This window comes from Erythranthe guttata, chromosome 9, assembly GCF_056151865.1.
Source record: "Erythranthe guttata isolate IM_541 chromosome 9, IM_541, whole genome shotgun sequence".
NCBI lineage: Eukaryota > Viridiplantae > Streptophyta > Magnoliopsida > Lamiales > Phrymaceae > Erythranthe > Erythranthe guttata.
Genome location: NC_142541.1, coordinates 2,535,260 through 2,557,458, shown reverse-complemented (window position 1 = coordinate 2,557,458; position 22,199 = coordinate 2,535,260). Strand labels below are relative to the sequence as shown.

General features: G+C 36.6%; 3 protein-coding genes and 1 long non-coding RNA gene across 4 annotated transcripts; 2 read left to right on the top strand and 2 right to left on the bottom strand.

The window, feature by feature from the left end:
- Positions 1–1,384: 1,384 nt before the first annotated feature.
- LOC105959696 (isochorismate synthase, chloroplastic) lies at positions 1,385–8,282 on the top strand. Its single transcript, XM_088823524.1, has 16 exons — positions 1,385–1,657; positions 1,801–1,998; positions 3,714–3,967; positions 5,158–5,275; positions 5,380–5,496; positions 5,568–5,714; positions 5,841–5,915; positions 6,013–6,081; positions 6,257–6,375; positions 6,479–6,536; positions 6,670–6,780; positions 7,002–7,086; positions 7,166–7,263; positions 7,672–7,764; positions 7,861–7,931; positions 8,069–8,282. Exons 1-15 carry the CDS (start codon positions 1,532–1,534, stop codon positions 7,921–7,923), a joined length of 1,731 nt encoding a protein of 576 aa, XP_088679650.1. The 5' UTR covers positions 1,385–1,531; the 3' UTR covers positions 7,924–7,931; positions 8,069–8,282.
- Positions 2,058–3,098, bottom strand: LOC148767864 (uncharacterized). Its single transcript, XR_016033633.1, has 2 exons — positions 2,996–3,098; positions 2,058–2,164 (listed from the first exon to the last, which is right to left on the bottom strand). It is a non-coding gene; the product is annotated as an uncharacterized LOC148767864 (long non-coding RNA).
- Positions 8,283–11,486: 3,204 nt separating the features above from the next.
- QKY (C2 calcium/lipid-binding plant phosphoribosyltransferase family protein) lies at positions 11,487–15,298 on the top strand. The gene has a single exon (XM_012983953.2). The coding sequence runs from the start codon at positions 11,881–11,883 to the stop codon at positions 15,022–15,024; it is 3,144 nt and encodes a 1,047-aa protein (XP_012839407.2). The 5' UTR covers positions 11,487–11,880; the 3' UTR covers positions 15,025–15,298.
- A 662-nt stretch (positions 15,299–15,960) lies between these two features.
- Positions 15,961–18,317, bottom strand: HIR1 (SPFH/Band 7/PHB domain-containing membrane-associated protein family). Its single transcript, XM_088823530.1, has 6 exons — positions 18,104–18,317; positions 17,391–17,582; positions 17,005–17,125; positions 16,814–16,905; positions 16,624–16,720; positions 15,961–16,536 (listed from the first exon to the last, which is right to left on the bottom strand). Exons 2-6 carry the CDS (start codon positions 17,577–17,579, stop codon positions 16,175–16,177), a joined length of 861 nt encoding a protein of 286 aa, XP_088679656.1. The 5' UTR covers positions 17,580–17,582; positions 18,104–18,317; the 3' UTR covers positions 15,961–16,174.
- Between the last annotated feature and the right edge of the window lie 3,882 nt (positions 18,318–22,199).

Sequence of the window (22,199 nt, the reverse complement as noted above, 5' to 3'; positions counted from 1 at the left end):
CACCACACCATCACAGACTAAATTCTTATCTCTGTTTTTTCTTCTTATATAAAACTAAATAAAAACATGAAATTTGTAAGTTTCTCAAAATCCAAAATACAGATACGAAGAAAACTCAAAAATTCCCAATGCTTCCACACTATTCACACAATCCTTAACAATAATAAAATAAATAAATAAATGAAATAGATAAAATAGATAAAATAAATAATTCATACAAGCAGATACAAGCATGATCCTTTAGAATTGGAATCGTTGAGCTCTTGTGTGAACTGCTTCATTCATTTGTTTGAACACTGATCTCCAATTCATACCACAACAATTAATTAAATAAAATCAATAAAAAAATAGGGTAAATTACAAACACCCCCCTAGGTATGGTCAAATTACAAAACACCCCTCTTGTTTGGATAATTACAACCACCCACTCAACTCCTCAAATTTAGTGGAATCTTCGAGATTATATGGAATATTATCACTTTTGTACCCGTTTTATCATATTCAATCTCTACATTATGAAGCAAGATGATCATAATATGTGATTTTTAGCTTGTATATATCAGTTTGTGGTGCATCGGAAACTGTATTTTTTACACAAAACGAGTACAAACTAGAGCACATTTCACGGAATCTAGATGAATATGTTGAATTTGGCACCATAAAGGTGGAGGTCTAAGAAAAAATCATAGTTAAGAGGGGTAGATGTAATTATTCAAACAAGAGGGGGGTTTTGTAATTTGACCATACCTCAGGGGGTGTTTGTAATTTACCCTAAAAAATATAACAAGCATGGGAGAGAGAGAGTGTCAATTTATCATTCATATATTTTCATCGGTAAAAAGTTGAGATCATTAATAACTTGCAAAATCATGAGTGTGTGATAGAATCAAAAATCAAAGGCGGCGGTGGTGGAGGCAAAGGGCTTCTACTTCCACCGCCAACAACCGCCACACAAAGTGAAGGAGAGGACGATGGAGAAGAAGATGACGATGATGAATTGGTAGAAAAATTAGTGAACCGAGTTGTTCTTAAGTTTCTTCTTGTCTTGCATTTTGCGGAAGAAAGAGAAAGCGTGAAACAGAGAGGATAGAAAGAAATAATAGAATTAGGGATGAAAGGGTATACTGGGCAATTTAAATATGTGAAAATATTATATATAAGGTAAATGAGTTTTCTCTAATTATTTTATGAATGGGGTGTCTTCTTAACTACATTTCCTAGATGAGGGGTCTTGCTAATAATCCCTTTTAAGAAAATTCGGTCTGCACTAATAATTGACCCCAAGTTTGAACAATAAGATATTGAAATTCAATTAACATAGACACCTACATGTAACAGACTTGCAGCCTAATTTAATAAATAAAACCAAATTGTAGTCACAATCTCACATATTTGAATTCATGGTGCATAATACTTTGTCTATATAAATAGAACACAAATTCCCATGTTTATTTCACTTATCCTTTTGAAAGCCAATCCAATACAAAACCAAAATTTACACACACAAAACACACACTAATAAATATATTAAATGGCTACAAGAAATTTGTATTATTGTTATTGCAATAGGCTTTACATGGAAATTGAGCCAATGAAATCCTCTTTCTCACCACCAACTGCAATTGCTAGACAATATTCACTCAATTTCCCCAATCATGTAAGAATGTGACTTTTATTTGTCCTCTATTGCTTATTTACTACAAATAATTAAAACATGTACATAATATATATATATATATATATATTATATATATATATATACCTCATTTCTATTCATATAATTTAATTTTGTGATGATAGAAATTTCAAGAACTTAACTTGTCTTCTATGAATGGGTGTGGAGGTGGTAATTATCCGAGAACCCCACTCGGAATCATCGAAACTCGAACTCTCCCCACCGCTCCAACTCCACTACTGGCGGCTGACCGCCTCAACTCCGCCATCTTCCACCTCAAGTCCGATTCTCCGGCCGGTGATTCCGGGATTATCCGCATTGAGGTAAGTGTTTCTCGACTTCAACTAATTGCACAATTAACAATTTTTTTTTTTAATATATAGTTTCTTCATGGGATTGGATAAATTGGTAAATGTTATTATGAGCATGGTTCATGTTCATGTTTTTGTGAATATATATGCCACGTGGTTGGTTGAGAGAGGGCTGTACCTGGCGGCCTCGATGCTACACCCGGTTATAATCACCGGGTGTGGCTAATTGTGACACGTGTCCCACTTTATAAGTTAATTGTTTATTTTTTATTTTTATTATAATTATTAATTGAATTTTTAATTATTTTCAAAAGAACCCCACCCACATCCGTAATTTTCTCTCTCCTTCCATACCCATCTTCTTTTTTTCACTAATTCATTCTCTAACAATAATCCATCGAAATTGCAGCAACCCATGTAATTGAAAGAATTTTTATTCACTTCAAAGCTGGATTTAATTTTGGGTCTCTGTAAGACCACCGAAAGTATTAAACAAATATAACAAATGTTTGATTTAAACTTGTTGTGGAGTGAAGAGAGAAAAAAAAAGAAGGAATAGCCATCAATGTTTTTCAGAGAAAGCTGCAATATTATTTGTGAACATCCAGTTAAATGTTTGAAGTCCATCAGAATCTGGGCATTTGATTTTCCAGTCTTACTTTCAAAATTTGGATTTTATAATTTTAATGAAAGTTTTTTTTTTTACCAAAAGGGTTTGTTAGAAAAATAAAAATCAACTGTATAGGCATAGAGATTCTTTCAATTGCAGCAATGGTTACTCTAATTTTGACGAGAGGAAGAAACGTGCATCAAGAGGAGGATGAAGATGATAGTTAAAATGGAGAGAGAAAATATTTAAATAATTAAAGTTAAAATTCTGATTTACTTTTAAAAGAAAATTATTATTAAAAATAAAAAATAAACAATTAACTCATAAAGTGGGACACGTGTCGCAAGTAGCCTCACCCGGTGATTATAACCGGGTGTAGCATCGAGGCCGCCGCTGTACCTTGATTGTCCAATCTTGTTCCTTATCCTAGATTGTGGGATTTTTTTATTCGACAATTAATTGATTTCAGTTGATAATATAATCAGTGTTGTCTTTTCTTGGCTGATGAAAATCTTGATTGCTTGTGTGCATGTTTTTTATAAGTGATAAACTCCTTGATTTTTTTAAATTTCTTTTTTGTGGGCGTGAAAAACTCAATGTAACGTACGATTAATGGGGCTACTCGAAAAAATTCACGACGTTATATTTTACTATACACATGTATAGATCTGTATATATTTTACATACATGCATATATTCAAGAAAAAAATATTTAATTTAATCAATCCAGGAGTATATGTTATAATTATGTGTTACTTATTTATCGGGAAATATGCGGCTTAATCCCACCCTCTAAAAGTTGTTTTTTTGGCATTTTTCACCATCAAAAAATGTTTATAGCACATTACACTCTTAAAATACAATAAATTATGTATAGCGCATCCAAAAGAATTTTTAAAGTAAATGAAACTAATTTAATAAAGTCAATAAAAAATAAGAAATAAAAATGAAATTACCCCCATTAAATTAGAAATATACAATTATGAATGATTTAGTGTGTTGTTTGAATGTGCAAACTGCAAAGTACTATTAATACTTTGTAAATAATTGTTTAATAATAAATAAATAATTAAATTTGAAATTATCTGATGGGAGGATCGGCTATGGGTTTGTGAAGGTACCAATACAGGAGAAGGTAGAAGCCCTAGATTGGCTGCGTTCACAGAGCGACACTCTTCTTCCTCGCTGTTATTTCTCCGGCAGAGATTCCGGCGACACCGCGCTTATTCAAAATCGCAATGGCGATGATCACGCTTCTTCTAACGGCCACGATTCTCAGCAAAAACTTCTCGGTGTTGCCGGGCTTGGATCCGCCGTCTCCTTCCGCCATCTCCATCCATTCTCGTCGGACGATTGGCATTCCATCAAAAGGTAACTACAGTATTCATTCCCCCCATCAATTTCTTCTTTTATGTGCTTAATTTAGAAGCTGTGCTACAGAAATTAGGGTTTTGATATGAATTCTTACTGTTGTAGCCGCTATTGTGTTTCTGAAATTTCTATAGCTTGTATGAAGACTGCCTTATTTTTTCTGGGATTTTTTGATAGTATTTGGCTGATCATTGCGATTTACCTTTTATAGGGTTATGATCTTTATGCTGAGGGTTTGAGTTATTAGCATTAGGGGTGCAAGTTGGAACATAATTCTCATTTCCGCCGGTTCCGATCTAAAATGTTCCGATTTTGAAACAACTTTTTTCATTCCGATTTCCGATTTTTTTTTGGATTGGAATTTGAATTACTAATTTTTTTTGGAATTTCCGATCCGATTTAAATTTGCAAAATTAATTACGAAAAAATCCGATTTTTTTTTCTTCTAAATATACACCTATAAATAATATATATATATGATATAATACTTATTTTAAGTTTTTTTATGTTTTCTGAAACAGTAATTTGAGTGAGGTTTTGTTTTAGGATTTTGACATATTGAATTGTATTTAGAAGTTTTATTGGATATTATGATGTGGTTTCTTTTTATTGATTTATTTTTTACTGAAATTTAGTGTGTTACTAGTTTTACTTATATCGACGTGGATATTCTTATTTCTGGATAAGTACGATTTTTTCTGAAAATTTCCGCTAAGTTTGAAATTTTAAAACTTATATGATTTCCAAAAGAATTCGGAAATTCTGATCCAATCCAATCCGAAAATTGGAATTTTGGAATGGAATGAATTTTTAAATTCCGAAAATTCGGATGCGATCCAATCCGACTTTCGCCCCTAATTAGCATCTACATTTACACCTAAACTTGTAGATATTCGCTGAAGTGAATCATTATATGCTCAAATGTTGTTGGAAAACTTAAGAAGAAATGAGTATCTTTTAACACGAGTATACTAATCGAGAGCATTCACATGTTTTAGACATTCATAATGAGAGTTTGCTTAAATCAAGAAAATCAAGTTTTATATCGTTCACCTGGTTCAAGAGTTGAATATAGCAGTCAGCTTATTGGAAAGGAGCGGAGCATGGCTAAAAAGGAATTGCTTGCAATTATACTGCAATGTCAGAAATGTTAACTTGTCTAATTCTAATTTTGCTGTATTTGATTAAAGGTTCTTATCCAAAAAGTGTCCACTGATTCGTGCGTATGGTGCAATGCGCTTTGATGCGAGATCCGATATAGCCCCTGAATGGAAAGGCTTTGGTTCTTTTTATTTCATGGTCCCCCAGGTAAATATTTTAGTTTTTTTCGCTTTTTTTTTTTTTTTTTGTGTGTGTGTGTGTGTGTGTGTGTGCGTGCGCGCAAGTGAAACGTGTCAAGACACTAATTGCAGGTTGAATTTGACGAATTTAAAGGAAATTCAATGCTTGCTGCAACTATTGCATGGGACAAACGCTTGTCACGGACCTACGAACAGGCAATTGCTTCACTTGAGGCTACAATGTTGCAGGTTTGACTTTATACTTGTCCGTTATATTTGATCTCACTCGCACGACTCAATCTGTAATTTTGTGTTTGCAGGTTTCGTCAGTTGTTCGGAGATTAAACGGTAATATTTCTCGTGCTAAAGTTTTCCACCAAACTCATTTTCCCAACAAACTATCATGGGATGAATCTGTTAAGCGAGCTCTGGACTTGATAAGTAGCAAAAACTCAACGCTTGTTAAGGTTTAAGTGATCGATCGCATTATTTGTTTTTTTTTTTTAAATTGTTATTATTATTATTTTTCTCTTTGTCAATTGTTTCTATTTACAACTGACTTCGAGTGCATGAATTTGGTCATGAAAATACAGGTTGTTCTTGCACGTAGCAGCAGAGTACTGACCATAGTAGAGATTGACCCTTTAGAATGGTTGACAAGTTTACAGGTTGGTTTGTTCTTCGGATGTACTTTTCATCGATTAAATATATAAATATTATATAAATGAATTACGATACTTATTACTTAGCCATTGATTCTTGTAGGTTGAAGGGGATAACGCTTACCAGTTTTGTCTTCAGCCACCCGAATCCCCTGCATTCATTGGGAATACTGTAAGTAATTTACCTCGTTATTTATCGAGAGAAAGTGAAACCCCTTTCGCTTTCAATCTTTACGTCGGGTTTACTTTATTTGTTTTCTTTACGGCATTGGATATATAGGTTTTGTATATACCATCATCTGATTAAATGATTTTTTTTTTTATAAATTTGTTCAACTCGTGAATAGCCAGAGCGACTATTCTACCGAAACCGACTTAACGTTTACAGTGAGGCTTTGGCTGGAACACGAGCTAGAGGTGGAACCGAGTCTTTGGATTTACAGATAGGAAATGATTTACTTTCCAGGTTAATCTCCGTTCGAGTCTAGAATGAATTCAAATTTTAATTTGTTGCTTCGGTGCTTTGAGTTTCTTGAACTTATTCTCGACCATAAATACTTCATTTGCAGTGCTAAAGACCACCATGAATTTGCCGTAGTAAGAGAAAGTATAAGACGAAAATTTGAGGCAAGTAAAGCTTAGTAGATCTCAATATTATTTCTCTTCGTAATGGTATTGTACATATATTATAGCAACAATGTCAAGCATTTCGTTTATGGAGTAACATAATTTTTTTCTTTTCTCAAATTTTTCAATTTAGACCGTATGTTCCAGCACAGTAGTGGAACCAAGCAAAGTTCTAAGGAAGCTTCCTCGTGTTCAACATCTTTATGCTAAACTGACAGGCACTTTGCGGAAAGAAGACGATGAAGTATGTCCTTTACTGCTTTACTTTAGATCCGATTTTTCTACTATTCTGTTACTTTACCATCAAAACTAGTGAAATTTTACCATAATAATTATATATGAAGAAAAAAAAGCAAAAGAGATACCTCTCAAACTACTTTGGTTCGTACACGACTTCTTGTTTATTACACACCATACATCAAATATGTTCGTATAATGACTTTTTCAACTGCTGATCGGATGCAGTTTAAGATTTTGTCTTCCCTTCATCCAACTCCTGCTGTTTGTGGGCTTCCTACAGAAGAGGCACGCATTTTAATATCAGAAACGGGTATGCTGTTTTCCTTCTTATTCGCACTTTCATCCGATGTTCGTTTACCATCATCTCCTAATAAACAATGTATATTCAGAGAAGTTTGACCGAGGAATGTATGCTGGCCCCGTTGGGTGGTTTGGAGGTGCAGAGAGTGAGTTTGCAGTCGGAATAAGGTCAGCACTGGTTGGAAAGGTGAGGGAACTAGAATGTTTAACTACAAATAGGCCTCGTTTATTTGGTAAGATAAGCCGTGATTAATTAAATAATTATGTATTATTTGATGTTTGGTTCGTACAATTTTTGGGCTGGTCCGCAATCATGGGAAAACGGGGATTGTGTGTTGGGTGGATCTCTCTAGTTTAATTATACAATTCGGTTTTCATAAGATTTCATAATCTTATCTTGGCTAATCTTATATTGGGAACCAAACAAGGGCATAGTATTTTCTATAAAATATAAAACTAAGCCATTGAATAGAAGTGAAGTATAAGTAGAGCTAATTTTTCTTTCAGCTGAAATGTCGTCTATTTTCTCGATAATTCCGAACTATCTTAGATAATTTAATGATGAAAAGAATATCTTGATTCTGGGAATCACAAGGGAGTTGGCGCATTACTCTATGCTGGAACGGGGATTGTAGAAGGAAGCAATTCATCCTTGGAATGGCAGGAACTCGAGCTTAAAACATCACAGGTTTGTGCTACAAAAAATAAAATAAAAATAAAAAAATAAAAAATAATTTCGACCACTTTAACGAGAAATTTCCTTCATTTATGTCCATTTTTTTAGTTCACAAAATTGATGGAATTTGAGGCACCTCTTTTGGCGACAAGGGAGAGAATTGAACTGTAAAATAAAAGGTCAGTGGTTCTGCATTAATCTTCCGTTCTTTTCTTGCTTGTAGAAGTTTCCGTCAAACGTAACTTCGGTTCAATCTTGGTTCTGAACGAATACTAATGTTTTTTTTTTTCTTTTTCTTAAAACTTTTTGGTGACAGATTGCGAAAGAAGATGTATAAGGGAGGAACATATTGGTTATCTTAATTTTTATTTTCTGTATTCAACTGTATAGAGAGAGAGAGAGAAGAAAGCGCGCCACGAAGACCGATTTTCTTGAGATGGAATGTTTTGTATATAATAACTGAAAACAATATAATGAAGAAATGTTTCTTACAGTAACGTGTTCTTAAATAAATGTGTGTTTAGAAGAAAGCCGACTGTATTTTCAATTTTACGAGGTTTGGAGGATCCAGAAATCGATTTATTCTTATATACATGCGTAAAAATCGTGTTCTTCATACATCTTCTGATAAGGAATATGTTCTATTCCAAAACATTGAAAAGAAGAGAACAATTTTAGTTAACTTTCCAGGATTCTTTACAACAAATTAAAAAGTCATCTTACTCTGAATGTGAAAACAGCACTTCTAAATTTTCTTTTCTTTTTTTCGAAAAATTGGGATCCGTAAGAAACCAAATAGATTGCATTTGGGACGAAGAAATTTCAATTTTTGTGGCAAGGAATTCGGAGTTGATGATCTCAAATGAGTTATGCTTCAAAGAACACAGATGAATCGAAGGAAATTCGTTAGTACTCGAAGCTTTCCTATCGACTTCTTGGGCCGAGACGAGAGTGAAAATGAACACGTAAATAAAAAAAATAAAAAAAAAATTTGAGAGTAGTTACAGAAATACTAGTAATACACCCGTGCGATGCACGGTTATTACATATTGTTAAATATTTTTTAGGAAAAAATACATATTTCGATTAGTTGTACCAAAATGGACCATCTCTTGGCCCGACAAGTATTTGATGGAAGAATGTAAATCATGGTACCATACTTATTAGCGACTTTATAGCAACATATTTCTAACACAGCATATACTACTTTTTAGCATTATCAACCTTGATATAAATTGAACATGTTGATATAAATTGAACCTTGATATAGTTACAGAAATATTTCACAGACAAGAGAATATCCCAATCAAAGTAAAAGTATTAGGACCAAAGGAACTTTTGTTTTTTTTTTTATCTTGGAAGGATCAGATTCCAAAAAAAAAAAACAAGTCCACTAATTCAAAAAAGATGGAAAAATACTTGGTGAATTATCATGAATTGCTTCTTCGTGTATGCTTCAAGCTAGAGAAGAATCAAAGAATATTAAACCCATTACAGTATATGTACATGTATATGTCTCAATTATATGCACATCTGAATTTACTTGTAGGTTGATCAATCAGGGAGAAATATGTCATTTCCCAAAATTTGTGAGGCGAAACTCGAACTTTTGGGGAAAAAAAATCAGTACACATTTATTTTAGGGTAAATTACGGCCACCCTTCCGAGGTAAGGTGAAATTCCGAAAAATCTCTCATGTTTGGGTAATTAGAACCACCCCTCATATATGAATCTTCTTACACGTCCACCCTTATGGTGTCAAATTCAACAGAATTTTCTAGATTCCGTGGAATGTTCTCTAGATTGTACTCGTTTTGTGCAAAAATGCAGTTTCAGATGCACCACAATATGATATTTACAAGCCAAGAGACACATTTTATGATCATCTTGTTTTAAAATATGGAGCTCGAATGGGATAGAATGGCTACAAACTGCAGAATATTCCACATAATCTGAAAGATTCCACTAAATTTGACACCGCAAACGTAAATATGTAAGAAAATTCATAGTTAAAAGGTGGTTGTAATTACCCAAATATGAGGGTGCTTTTTCACAATTTGACCTTATCTTAGGGGTGGCCGTAATTTACCCTTTATTTTGTACAAGATTTTTTTCCCCTTTTAAATAAGGGAATCAATTTTCAATTCTACATAGCCTGATGAAAAAAAATGAAGTGACAAAGCATAGAAAACATTCTTGTTTCAAAGCTGCAGCTGTGTGTTGACAATGGATTTCAAGAATAAGAACCTTAATCAATAAAGAAGATGCCTTTTTTGCTGGAAACTTTTTACAACAAAAAAAAAAAAGAAGCATCTTATTTATTGCTGAATGATTTAAAAAGGGTAAATTTCACTCCGAAAAATAAGCTATTTCGGAAGAATATATGCTCTTCTTTGAGACGATAGGGCAATGTAATCTGTTCGAAAAAAACGAAAAAACGAAAAAGCATGATGGTAAATGCAAGAAAGCAGAAGAATTAAATGGTGGAAAAAAAAAGAGTTTAATTTTGTCGAAACGAATCGTAAGATTAAAATCTTTACGTGGCTCGAAGAAAGAATGGCATTGAAAATTCGAACATGATATATATAAGAACTTAACACAAGGAGGTACAAAAGAATTTATGTCTATATTCTTCACTTAGTACAAATATTCATACTTTGCAGTTTTCTTAATCAAAGAATAAGTTCAAAAATACTATTGAATGGAGTAGATCTAGACATCTAGTACATATTATATTACTATTTTAATACTAATTAAGAAATAATTATAACTAATTATCCAAGGGAGTAGATCTAGATAATTTGTTTTTTTTTTTTTTTCAAGAGTATAACTTGAGACAAAATCCAACTCCGTAACTGCAGCCTCTCTCATTTCAAGTGTAAACAAATTGAATCGAGCCGAACACATGTTTGTTAGAAATTTTTATCGAACTTCTGAAACTGTGCTCGAACACAAATTGATTTTCTCGACATATTTTGTCGTTTTTAATGTTCGAGCCGAGCTTCATAACTTAACGATCTCAAATCTATTATACAATAGTATGGCTCGAAAAAATTTAGTGTTTTTAAATTTGTAAAATGCAATTGTAGTGTAAACATGAAGTTATAGTAAATAAGTTGTGTGGAGGACCCAAAACCAAGAGGTAAATCACATGCACCCATGAGTTAAGGTGAAATTACGTAAAATGATAAAATGCACTTCACCTCCTATAAATTTTCTATTTTCAGACTTTCCCCTCTAAAAAAAAAAAAAAAAAAGAATATTTTCCTTTCGAAATATTATTTTGCTTGGACTTTGCCCCAGAAGCCAATTTTTGGTAGGCAATGTGCAACAATTATAATAACATTTTGAATGAGGCATTCACTTTTAAAAAAGTTGAGGAGTAAAGTGCAAAAATTAGAAATTTAGAGGGGGTGGTGTGCAATTTGCCGCTACGAAAAATCCCCACATATTTGGTTAATTATAACCACCACCTCAACTATGAATCTTTCTACACGTCTACTGTTGCAGTATCAAATTTAGTGAAATCTTCTAGATTATGTGGAATATTTTTCAGTTTGTAGCCGTTTTAACTCATTCTAGCTCCATATTTTGAAACAAGATGATCCTAAGATGTGTTTATTGGCTTGTAAATATCAGATTGTGGTATATTAAAAAATTACATTTTTGCACAAAACGAATACAAACTAGTGAACATTCCACGGGATCTAGAAGATTCTGCTGAATTTGACGGCATAAGAATGAACGTGTAAGAAAATTCATAGTTTAGAAATGATTGTAATTACTAAAATAAAATGGATTTTTTCGTAATTTAACTACTTCTGTTTGTTTAAGTAATTTACAATTTGCAAAATAAAAAGTGGGATGATAATAATAAAATATGAAGAAATAAAATAAACAAAAACCAGAAAACTTGAGCAGAGAGAATGGAATCCAGCTTCTCTCTCTCTCTCTCTTCTCTCTCTCTCTCTCACACACACACACAGTGCAGAGTGCAGAATAACAGATTAACAACAACAACATTCCACATCTAAAAAAACCCACATCCCCAAAAAACATTCCCCCACCATTTTCTCTTTCCAATCGCAGAAATCCCCAAATCGAAGCAGTTACCTCCATTATGAGACGATGACGATGTCTTCCGACCATCCTCCGCCGCCGCCGACGACCACCACCGTCCGGAAGCTTATCGTCGAGGTGATTGAGGCGCGTGAGCTTCTCCCGAAAGATGGGCAGGGCAGCTCCAGCCCGTACGTGGTGGCGGATTTCGACGGCCAGAAACGGCGGACCTCCACCGTGGTGAAGAATCTGAATCCGGTGTGGAATGAAGGGTTGGAGTTCGTTGTTACAGACCCGAAAACAATGGAGTTCGAGGAGCTGAATGTTGAGGTTTTCAATGATAAGAAGCTGAGCAATGGCAACGCGAGAAAGAATCATTTTCTGGGGAGGGTGAAATTGTACGGTTCTCAGTTTGTTAGAAGAGGGGAGGAAGGGTTGGTTTATTTTACTTTGGAGAAGAAGAGTGTGTTCAGTTGGATTAAAGGTGATTTGGGTTTGAAGATTTATTACTACGATGAGATCGCCGAGGAGCCGCCGCTGGAGGAGGCGCCGCCGCCGCCGCAGGAGGGGGAGCAGGCGCCGGAGGAGGTGATGAAGAAGCCGGTGTTGGTGGTTTTGGAAGAGCCGCCCCCACCACCGTCGATGCAGTTTCCGACGACGCATCATGTAGCGATGGACCCGCGGCAGCATTCGCCACCTATGGTTGTCAGGTTTCACGAGGCTCCGCCGCAGGAGAATGGTCATGGTCATGGTCCTCCGCCGGAGAATGGTCCGCCGCCGCCGCCGCCTGGATTCTCGCCGGATTTGAGAAAAATGCAGATGGGGAGCAATGGTGTGCCTGTCCCACCCCCGACCATGGACGGAGAGAGGGTGAAGGTGATGCGGCGCCCGTCGAACGGGGATTACTCGCCCAGGATAATCGCCGGGAAATCCGCCGGAGATACGTCGGAGAAATTTCAGGCGTTCGATTTGGTCGAGCCGATGCAGTACTTGTTCGTGAGAATAGTGAAAGCCCGTGGTCTATCCCAGAACGAAAACCCACACGTGAAAATCCGCACTTCCGGCCATTTCCTCCGGTCAAAGACGGCGGTCATTCCGCCGGGAACCGATTCGCCGGCCAACCCCGAGTGGCAGCAAGTGTTCGCCCTGGGCTACAACAAGGAAACCGCCGCCAACTCCACGCTCGAAATATCCGTCTGGGACGGCGGCACGTCGGAGAAATTCCTCGGCGGCGTCTGCTTCGATCTCTCCGACGTGCCCGTGCGTGACCCGCCGGACAGCCCCCTGGCCCCACAGTGGTACCACCTGGAAGGCGGCGCCGCCGCCGAAGACCAGAACAGAATCTCCGGCGATCTGCAGCTGTCAGTGTGGATCGGAACGCAGGCCGACGACGCGTTCCCGGAATCGTCAAGCGCAGACGCGCCGCAGCCGTACGTGTCGTACACGCGCCCGAAAGTGTACCAGGCCCCGAAACTATGGTACCTCAGGGTAACCATCCTCGAAGCACAGGATCTCCACATAATCCCCAATCTACCCCCGTTGACCGCCCCAGAGATTCGGGTCAAAGGTCAACTCGGGTTTCAATCTGCCCGTACCCGGAGAGGATCCATGACCCACCACACCTCCGCATTCCACTGGAACGAAGACCTCTTCTTCGTCGCCGGCGAGCCACTCGAAGACAGCCTCATCTTACTAGTCGAAGACCGCACCGGAAAAGATCCAGTGCTCCTCGGCCACATCCTAATACCCGTGGGGTCTATCGAGCAGCGAATCGACGATCGCCACGTGGCACCGAAGTGGCACGGCCTTGAAGGCGGCCCCGGAGGTGGAGGCGGCTCGTACTGCGGTAGGGTCCACTTGAGAATGTGCTTGGAGGGTGGGTACCACGTGCTTGACGAAGCAGCCCATCTTTGCAGCGATTTCAGACCAACCGCAAAGCAGCTGTGGAAGCCTGCTGTTGGTGTATTGGAGCTCGGAATTCTCGGCTGTAGGGGATTGCTGCCCATGAAGTCGAAGGGCAACGGAAAAGGGTCCACGGATTCTTACTGTGTGGCCAAGTACGGCAAGAAGTGGGTCCGCACCCGCACTGTGACCGACACCTTCGACCCGAGGTGGAACGAGCAGTACACGTGGCAGGTCTACGACCCGTGCACCGTTCTGACGATAGGCGTTTTCGACAACTGGCGCATGTTCGCCGAACCCGGCGGCGGCGGAGGAGAGGAGAAGCCGGACTGCCGGGTCGGAAAAGTCCGGATCCGGGTATCCACATTGGAGAGCAACAAGGTGTACATGAACTCGTACCCGTTGATGGTCCTGTCGCGGAGCGGGTTGAAGAAGATGGGCGAGGTCGAGCTGGCCGTCCGGTTCGCCTGCCCGTCCATGCTGCCCGACACGTGCGGGGTCTACGGGCAGCCGCTGCTGCCCCGCATGCACCACCTCCGCCCCCTGGGGGTTGCCCACCAGGAGGCGCTGCGTGGTGCGGCCGCCAGGATAGTGGCGGCCTGGCTGGCCAGGTCCGAGCCGCCGCTGGGCCCGGAGGTGGTCCGGTACATGCTGGACTCGGACTCGCAGAGCTGGAGCATGAGGAAGAGCAAGGCGAACTGGTTCCGGATCGTGGCCGTTTTGGCGTGGGCCGTAGGGTTGGCCAAGTGGTTGGACCATATCCGGAGATGGAAGAATCCGGTTACGACGGTATTGGTGCACGTTTTGTACTTGGTCCTTGTTTGGTACCCGGATTTGATTGTGCCGACGGGTTTTCTCTACGTGTTCTTGATTGGGGTTTGGTACTACCGTTTCAAACCGAAAATACCCGCGGGCATGGATGTGAAGCTCTCGCAAGTGGATAGGATCGACCCGGATGAATTGGACGAGGAGTTCGATACTTTCCCAAGTTCGAGGCCGCCCGAGATTGTGCGGGTCCGGTACGATAGGTTAAGGGTGTTGGCGGCTAGGGTGCAGATGGTTTTGGGTGATATTGCGACGCAGGGTGAGAGAATCCAGGCACTAGTTAGTTGGAGGGACCCGAGGGCGACAAAATTGTTTATAGGGGTGTGTCTTGCAATAACAATAATAATGTACATTGTGCCGGCGAAAATGGTGGCGGTGGCACTAGGGTTCTACTTTCTACGGCACCCGATGTTTAGGGATCCGATGCCGCCGGCGAGTTTGAGTTTTTTCAGGAGGCTTCCGGGTTTGGCTGATAGGTTACTGTAGACTACTACTAGTGCTGTAATAGTGTAGTGTGTTTAGAAAAAGAACAAAAAAAAAAACACCAGAAATTGTGGGAGTGGTGGGGAAGGACTTTTTTGAGGTATTTCAAGAACCCTTTTTTCAAGAAAGGGGATTTGATTTGATTATTATTAATGCCTTTTGATTTGTTGGCAATTGAGTTTTATTGACCAACTGTTGAAATAAGGGGTAACGAAAATGGTGGTGGAGATAATTTGTAATTTTTGTCGTCCAAAGTGCAGACATTGATTTTCCATTAGATCATGCTCTCTCTCTCTCTCTCTCTCTCTCTCTCTCTCTCTCTCTCTCTCTCTCTCTCTCTCTCTCTCTCTCTCTCTCTCTCTCTCTCTCTCTCTCTCTCTCTCTCTCTCTCAAATTAACAATCCTCTGTGTAATTAGTGGTAATGAACGAAAATGGGAAAGGATACCAAAAAAATGTTAATGAGAATGCAGAAATATAGGATTTAATGTACAAAGAATCACCAACTAATTTGGAGGTTGGATCATTCTATATTAAATGCATTTCAAGACGATAAATTATTACTTCTTGAAATTAAAAAAGAAAAAAAAAAGAGAGGATAAATTACGAAAATCAGAGAAACAAAAATGGCATTGCAGCCAAAGCCAAATAGGAAGAAAACAAGCATGAGAAGAACGAGACGAATACGCACGGCAACGAGAGTGACAAACAAGAGAAAGAACAATCGAATCCTACGAATGACAAGAAGACGAACTATCCAGATTCAGAAGAAACGAACAAGACGACGAAGAAGAACACAACTATTACGATTCATCAGAAGAAGAAAAAGAAGTTTTGATCACAAACGTACATAGTCGTGTAGGTTAAAAATTTTGTATAGTCAGCCACAAAAAATCAAATCTCTAGCATGTCAAAAAAAAAAAGCAGATTAAAAATCCACGTCATCGAAATAAAACTTCACTATACTCAGACCGAGAAAACAGTTTCGAAGTTCAAACTTTCAACACAGTAACCCCCCATGTACAAATTCTTCAAACCACACAACACTAATATATTTTTCGTGCAACGAAATATAATTCCAAACAACATTAAGAGAACATCAACATTAGTAAAAATTTAAACCTCCAATTCGAAAATCGGGAAGGGGGGCATTTTTCAATGAAGGGCGTTGGAGCCCTGAAGAAGCCCATCACGAATCTGGGCCGCCACATCACGAACCGCACCGGGCCCATGTGGGATAAAGATAGCAGACGATTTTGAAGAAGCACCGATTTCCTTCATTGTGTCAAAGTATTGGGTGACAAGAACCATGTCCATTACATCCTTAGCAGTTGTACCAGGCACATTCACCGAGAAACCTAGGACACTGTCTCTCAATCCGTCGACAATAGCCTGCCTCTGACGGGCAATACCCAAACCCGAGAGATATTTCGACTCTGCTTCACCTTCAGCTCTCTTGATTTGCAGTATCTTCTCGGCTTCGGCTTTCTCTGTGGCAGCCAGCCTCATCCTTGCAGCTGTAATGTACAAAAAAATTGTAAATTATAAATTTTAAAAAAAAATAAAAAAAATGGTTTAATAAACAGATAAATTCTATAAATTACCAGCATTAATTTCATTCATGGCTCTCTTGACATGCTCGTCTGGTTCGATGTCAACAATCAGTGTCTGAACGATTTCGTACCCGTAGGCAGACATAGCCTGCAAACAACAACGAATACCATATAATTAGTATTTCACTATTTCTCGAAACTTTTAACTATAATCAGTGTAAGAAAAATGTTTTGCTTTTACCTTTTCGAGTTCATCTTCCACAGCCTTAGCAATGTCGTTTTTCTGCTCAAAAGTGTCGTCAAGATTCAGTTTCGGTACAGTGGCTCTTATCACTGGATAAGAGGAAACGCAAAACGATGTTAAAGTTACCAATTCAGTATCTATGTAATGAAACATAATTTGTCAAAGTGTAAAAAAAAAAAAAAATGTACCGTCAAAGACGTAGGCCTGAATTTGACTCCTCGTGTTACTGAGCTTGTAGAAAGCATCGTTCGCCTTGTCAGCAAGAGCACGGTACTGGATCGAAGCCACCACATTGACAAACACGTTGTCCTGGAGCCAATAATTAATTATATAGGTTGATTAGTATTGCCAATTATACTTTCCAACGCATTAATTACTATAATTTTTCGAATTTTACTCTTATTACTCGTTCAACGCGACTATTAAAATTCATCATGAACCACTAAAACGTATTCAGCGACATCAAAGATCCAAATAAACTGAAATTTTAGCAATTTTGAAGTGGAAAGAAAATCGAAAAATCGCTCGACACTAAACTACTAAAAAATAAAATTGAGGAGAAAACGAACGTTACCTTAGTCTTGGTCTCGCATTTAACATCCAATTGCTGCAGACGCAGAGAAAGATGGCCTGCCAGCTGGCTTCCAAGAAACCAAGGCAAGCAGTGACACCCTGGTTCTAGAACATCCTCGAATTTCCCAAATCGTTCCTTAATAGCAACGGTCGACTGGTCCACTTGAATACAGCAAAACAAATTTCCCATTTCCTACACGAATTCGAGGAAAAAAACATTTAGTATTCACTACTAATCATCCCAGAAAAAAAAAAAAAAAAACTCCCCATAATTTTATTTATCAAAATTATCGCACTCTTAATAAAGATAAATCCTCGCTTACACACGAAACAACGAAAAGGGCAATTTAGTAAATCACACGATTCACAAACACCACTGGCTCCAAAAGCCCTCAAAATTAAGCTCATCGGAGATGTATGTAATGAATTCAGTAGAGAAAAAAGGCAGCGGCAGAAAACATAGTTACAAATATACACAATACATAACATAACTAAACATACGTTGATTGTAAGAGTAAAATTTGAACAATTAAACAAGTATAACTGTACAGCGAAGAATTTGAGTTCGTAGAAATAGGGTTTTTTTTTTTTTTTCATTCCAAAAACCCTTTCACAATTTAGGGCCACCCTAGAATCATTTAAAAGCGCATACGACCAATAATTCACGAATCAAGAAGATTCATCGTTCTAGAGAGAGAGAGAGAGAAGACTTACAATTTGTCAATGAAGGTATGAAATTGATTCAGGATTAGGTTGAGAAAATTGGAATAATGGATTTGGATTAAATGTGATTTGGGGGTGACTTATATATAGGGCCACCAAACACAGCGCAGCGCCAGCTTGCTTCACAAGAAACCCCCCTAGTTAATTACGAATTTTTTTTGCAATTAAAATATTTAATTTCCATTTTTATCTATTTGTCTTCAATAAATTGTTATACGGCTACAATATATTTAAATAATATTATTTAGGGTAATCTGCACATACACCCCTGAGGTATGCAAAAATAACTTTAAGGTCCTTGTAGTAATATTAATTACTTGAAACATTGTTCGAAATTCTAAGGACTGTTAGGTTCAGGCAGTGTTGAAGACAACATAGAGCTAGGGGGTGATTGACTTGGTTCAATTAACATTTCTTAAATACTTATTATTTTATATAAGATTTATACTTTTTCGTCTATGGTAGCATTAACGGCCCAGCGATAAAAAAATATAGTGCACACCGGTCCCTAGAACACGAAATCTTGGTTCTGGTAATTGTTTCAGAAGCGTGACTGTTATTACCAAAATCATAAGGACCTTAAAATTATTTTAACATACATCAAGGGTGTAGATGTAATTTACCATATTATTCATTACTATTATTTAATTTGGGTTGTAGGATTTGTTTCATTCTAATGTGACAATAATTTTGTTCTATCAAACTAATTGAAAACGTACGCTGTTTTATTTTAGTATGTCGTAATCAAGATGTAAGCTTGCAAGCACAATTGCAATTTCCCTTATTTTTGTTTTTTTGTCAAACGGAATATTCAACACTATTTGATTATAAGATTAATACTTATGGAACGAATTCGCTTTCTGCCGATTTATTCAATTTTGGAATAATATTTTTCAATAAGAATTTTAAAATTCTGACTTCCGATTTTTCCGAAATTATTTGCATCGGAATTGGAACATATATATGAGATTCCGATTTCTGCTCCGATTAAAGTTCCAAAAATAATTTCAAAAATTTCCTAGTATTAGAATTAAATATTAATATTATTATGTATTTTATATTTTAGGTGAGCAAAAATTGAGAATTTCTGAATTTCGCCAATTCCGTTCCAAAATTTTATAATTTTGAAACAAGTTTTTTTTTCGTTCCAATTTCCGAATTTCCAATTTTTTCTGATTTTTTTTTAAACGGAATTGGAATTGATTTTTTGTAAAGGGATTATTTTGCAGACCCCTCATTTCCAAATTATATAGAACTAACTACCAAGTGGGTTACACTCTAGGGGAAACCCCATTTTGAAAATATTTTGACATACCCCCAGCCACCCTGAAGTACATATAATACCCTTTTAAAATCAGTTTTAAGCTCTAGCCACTCACAGTCGTCTATCTCTTCCTCTCTCAAATCTCAGATTCAAATCCAGCCTCCATAGATCTCTAACCGGCGAATTTGCTTCGCGGAGTCATAGCTCTCTCTCCGGTGTTAGGAATTCGATGGTTAACTACCGTTGGATTACTCTCGCCGACCTCTTTCTTTGGTGGTGAATTCATTCAGTTTGGAGCGCTGGATATGTTTCTGCAATTTGTTTTCAATCGACGCCATATTTCGACGACGCTGGGGTCTTGCCGGATGTGTATTTTGTGTTCCACAAGTCGAAATTTGACGGGCTACCCACCGTTGGATTTCTCTCGTCGAGATCTATATTTTGATGGTAATTTGGTTCATTTTTATAATGTCAAATTTATTTCTATAAATTTTTTTTCATTTGTGGGCGCGGAAGCATGGGTGGTTATAGCGGCGGCTAGGGTTTTGGTAGGAGACGATTGGGGTGAGGTGTCACTGGCTGTTTAGTTTAAAATTTGTACCATTTCCCAACTATATCCTCTCTCTTTATCTCTCAATCTCCTAGTGTGTATTGATTTTTGAGTGTTTTGATGTTTCTTCAAATTTTGTTGATTTGCACTAAAATAATTTTTTTTGTTTTGATTTTGCAATTGCAGCTTAGTGAAAGTCATTGATCAACTCTTTGAAGGTGTCAAAAATTTGGTTGAAGTTACATCTGCTTCAAGTTACAATGTACATTAATAGTTACATATAGTAACATGTAGTTACATATGCATATATTTGTGTATTTTCGATCTGTATTTTCTTGGTTTTGAGGTGATTTATAATAAAAATATTGAAATTTGTAAATTTTTGTTGTTGGGATTTATGAATTTCTTTTGTTTAAGCCAGTATTCGTGTGTGTATACAATTGATCGACTAAAAATATGGGGTAAAAAAAAGGAGCATAACTACGAATTACTATAGTTTACTACAGTTACATGTAGTTAGTTACATTAAATTATTTTCAATACAGTAAACATATTGATTTAGAAAAAAAAATTTAAAAATTAATATATATATATATATATATATATATATATATATATATATATATATATATATATATATATATATATAACAAACAGGTTTATTAAAAAAAAATCAATGAACATGCTAAATGTAGGACAAGAAAATGTTGAATACGTTTGGTCGAAAATTGCATATAAGGGTAATACAGTACTTTCGCCTATCCAATAGTATACTAAATGATGATTTTAGCTTTGGGTTTATCTTTAATTTATTTGGTTACAGAGGTATGTAAAATAAACACTTTTGTAAATTGCCTTTGTGTAATCTTATCCCTAAGATCGTGGAAAATTGGTGAAAGCGTGGAGAAAGCGCGTGAAGACATTTATCTTAATGATTGTCCCTATCTTTAATATTTGTCCTATGGGAATATTAAATTTCATATTTATTATCATTGACTAAAAGGAATTACTATGTAATTTCATTGCATTTGTTGCAAATATTGAGACAATGACCTTCTCTTGGAAGTTATGTTTGGCCCAATAAAAGAAATATTATACTCGAATAAATTTATTCGAATAAATTCAATCAATTTATGATCGTGGAAAAAAATGATCGTCGATTGTTTTTTTTTAAGTATCGCCAAGACATTGTTAGTCCGATCATGACAGTGTTTGATATTTCATTATAATTGTTTGTATTATTTATACTTTTAAATTTTGATCAATTATTTATATTTTATCAATCTTATTTCGGATATATGAGTGGTATATGGTGTCTCAGAATTCGAAAGCATCTGTGTACGGCTATCCTTAAAAGGATATATATTTTATTTATCTACGTTATGACTTGATCAATTCATATGATATGTAGAAATTACATAGAGTTTAAGTTCAATCATTTAAAAAGAAAATGTATGTGATTTGCAAGATCAAGCTACAATTGAGGTATAATCTAATGTATGTAGTTAAAATCTATTCGGCAATTTATGGTGGAGCGCATACAGAAAATAGTTATTATCCTCCAACTAATATGTTCTCAAAATCATATTCACTTATAAAAAATAAAAAATAAAAGACATTTCTTCCACTATTTCGCCTCTCCCTACTAGTCTTATGCCGCCGACCGCTTAATTTACGCCACAACATCATTGGAAAAAAGGTTATTTTCAATTAAAATGTCTATTTCTAGTAAAATTCTCCAACTAAATTGTCCATTTTTAGTCTAAATTTGTCTGTTTTTACTTTTCAGTCTAAACTCTCTAACTAAGCTGTCTATTTTTTTCAGTTTAAGTTGTCCAACTAAACTGTCCGACGGACTTTTATCAAATTTAAATATCCGAAAAGACTGTTAGCTGTACAAAATATATTTAAGGTAGATTTAACCAAATTTTCCAATAATTAATTACTACATATATATTATTGATGGATGAAATTTTGGCAATTGAGAAATGAGTGAGAATTTCAGTATTTATCCCCAAATAAGGGAGATTAGCATTAGCTGTCATATATTGGAAGAATTCTTCAAAGTGTCACAGGCTAGCTGGACCTGTTATTACTGCATGACTTACTATTATTATTATTTATTTATTTATGGAGAATGATGTATTATTAAGTTGACATTAAAGGTAATGTTTATTTAATGGGATATTCCAAATATATTCTCAATTGAATTAATTGCAATCTTTTGGAATTTATACTACTTTTAAGGCCAATTACAATATAGATCAAGAAAT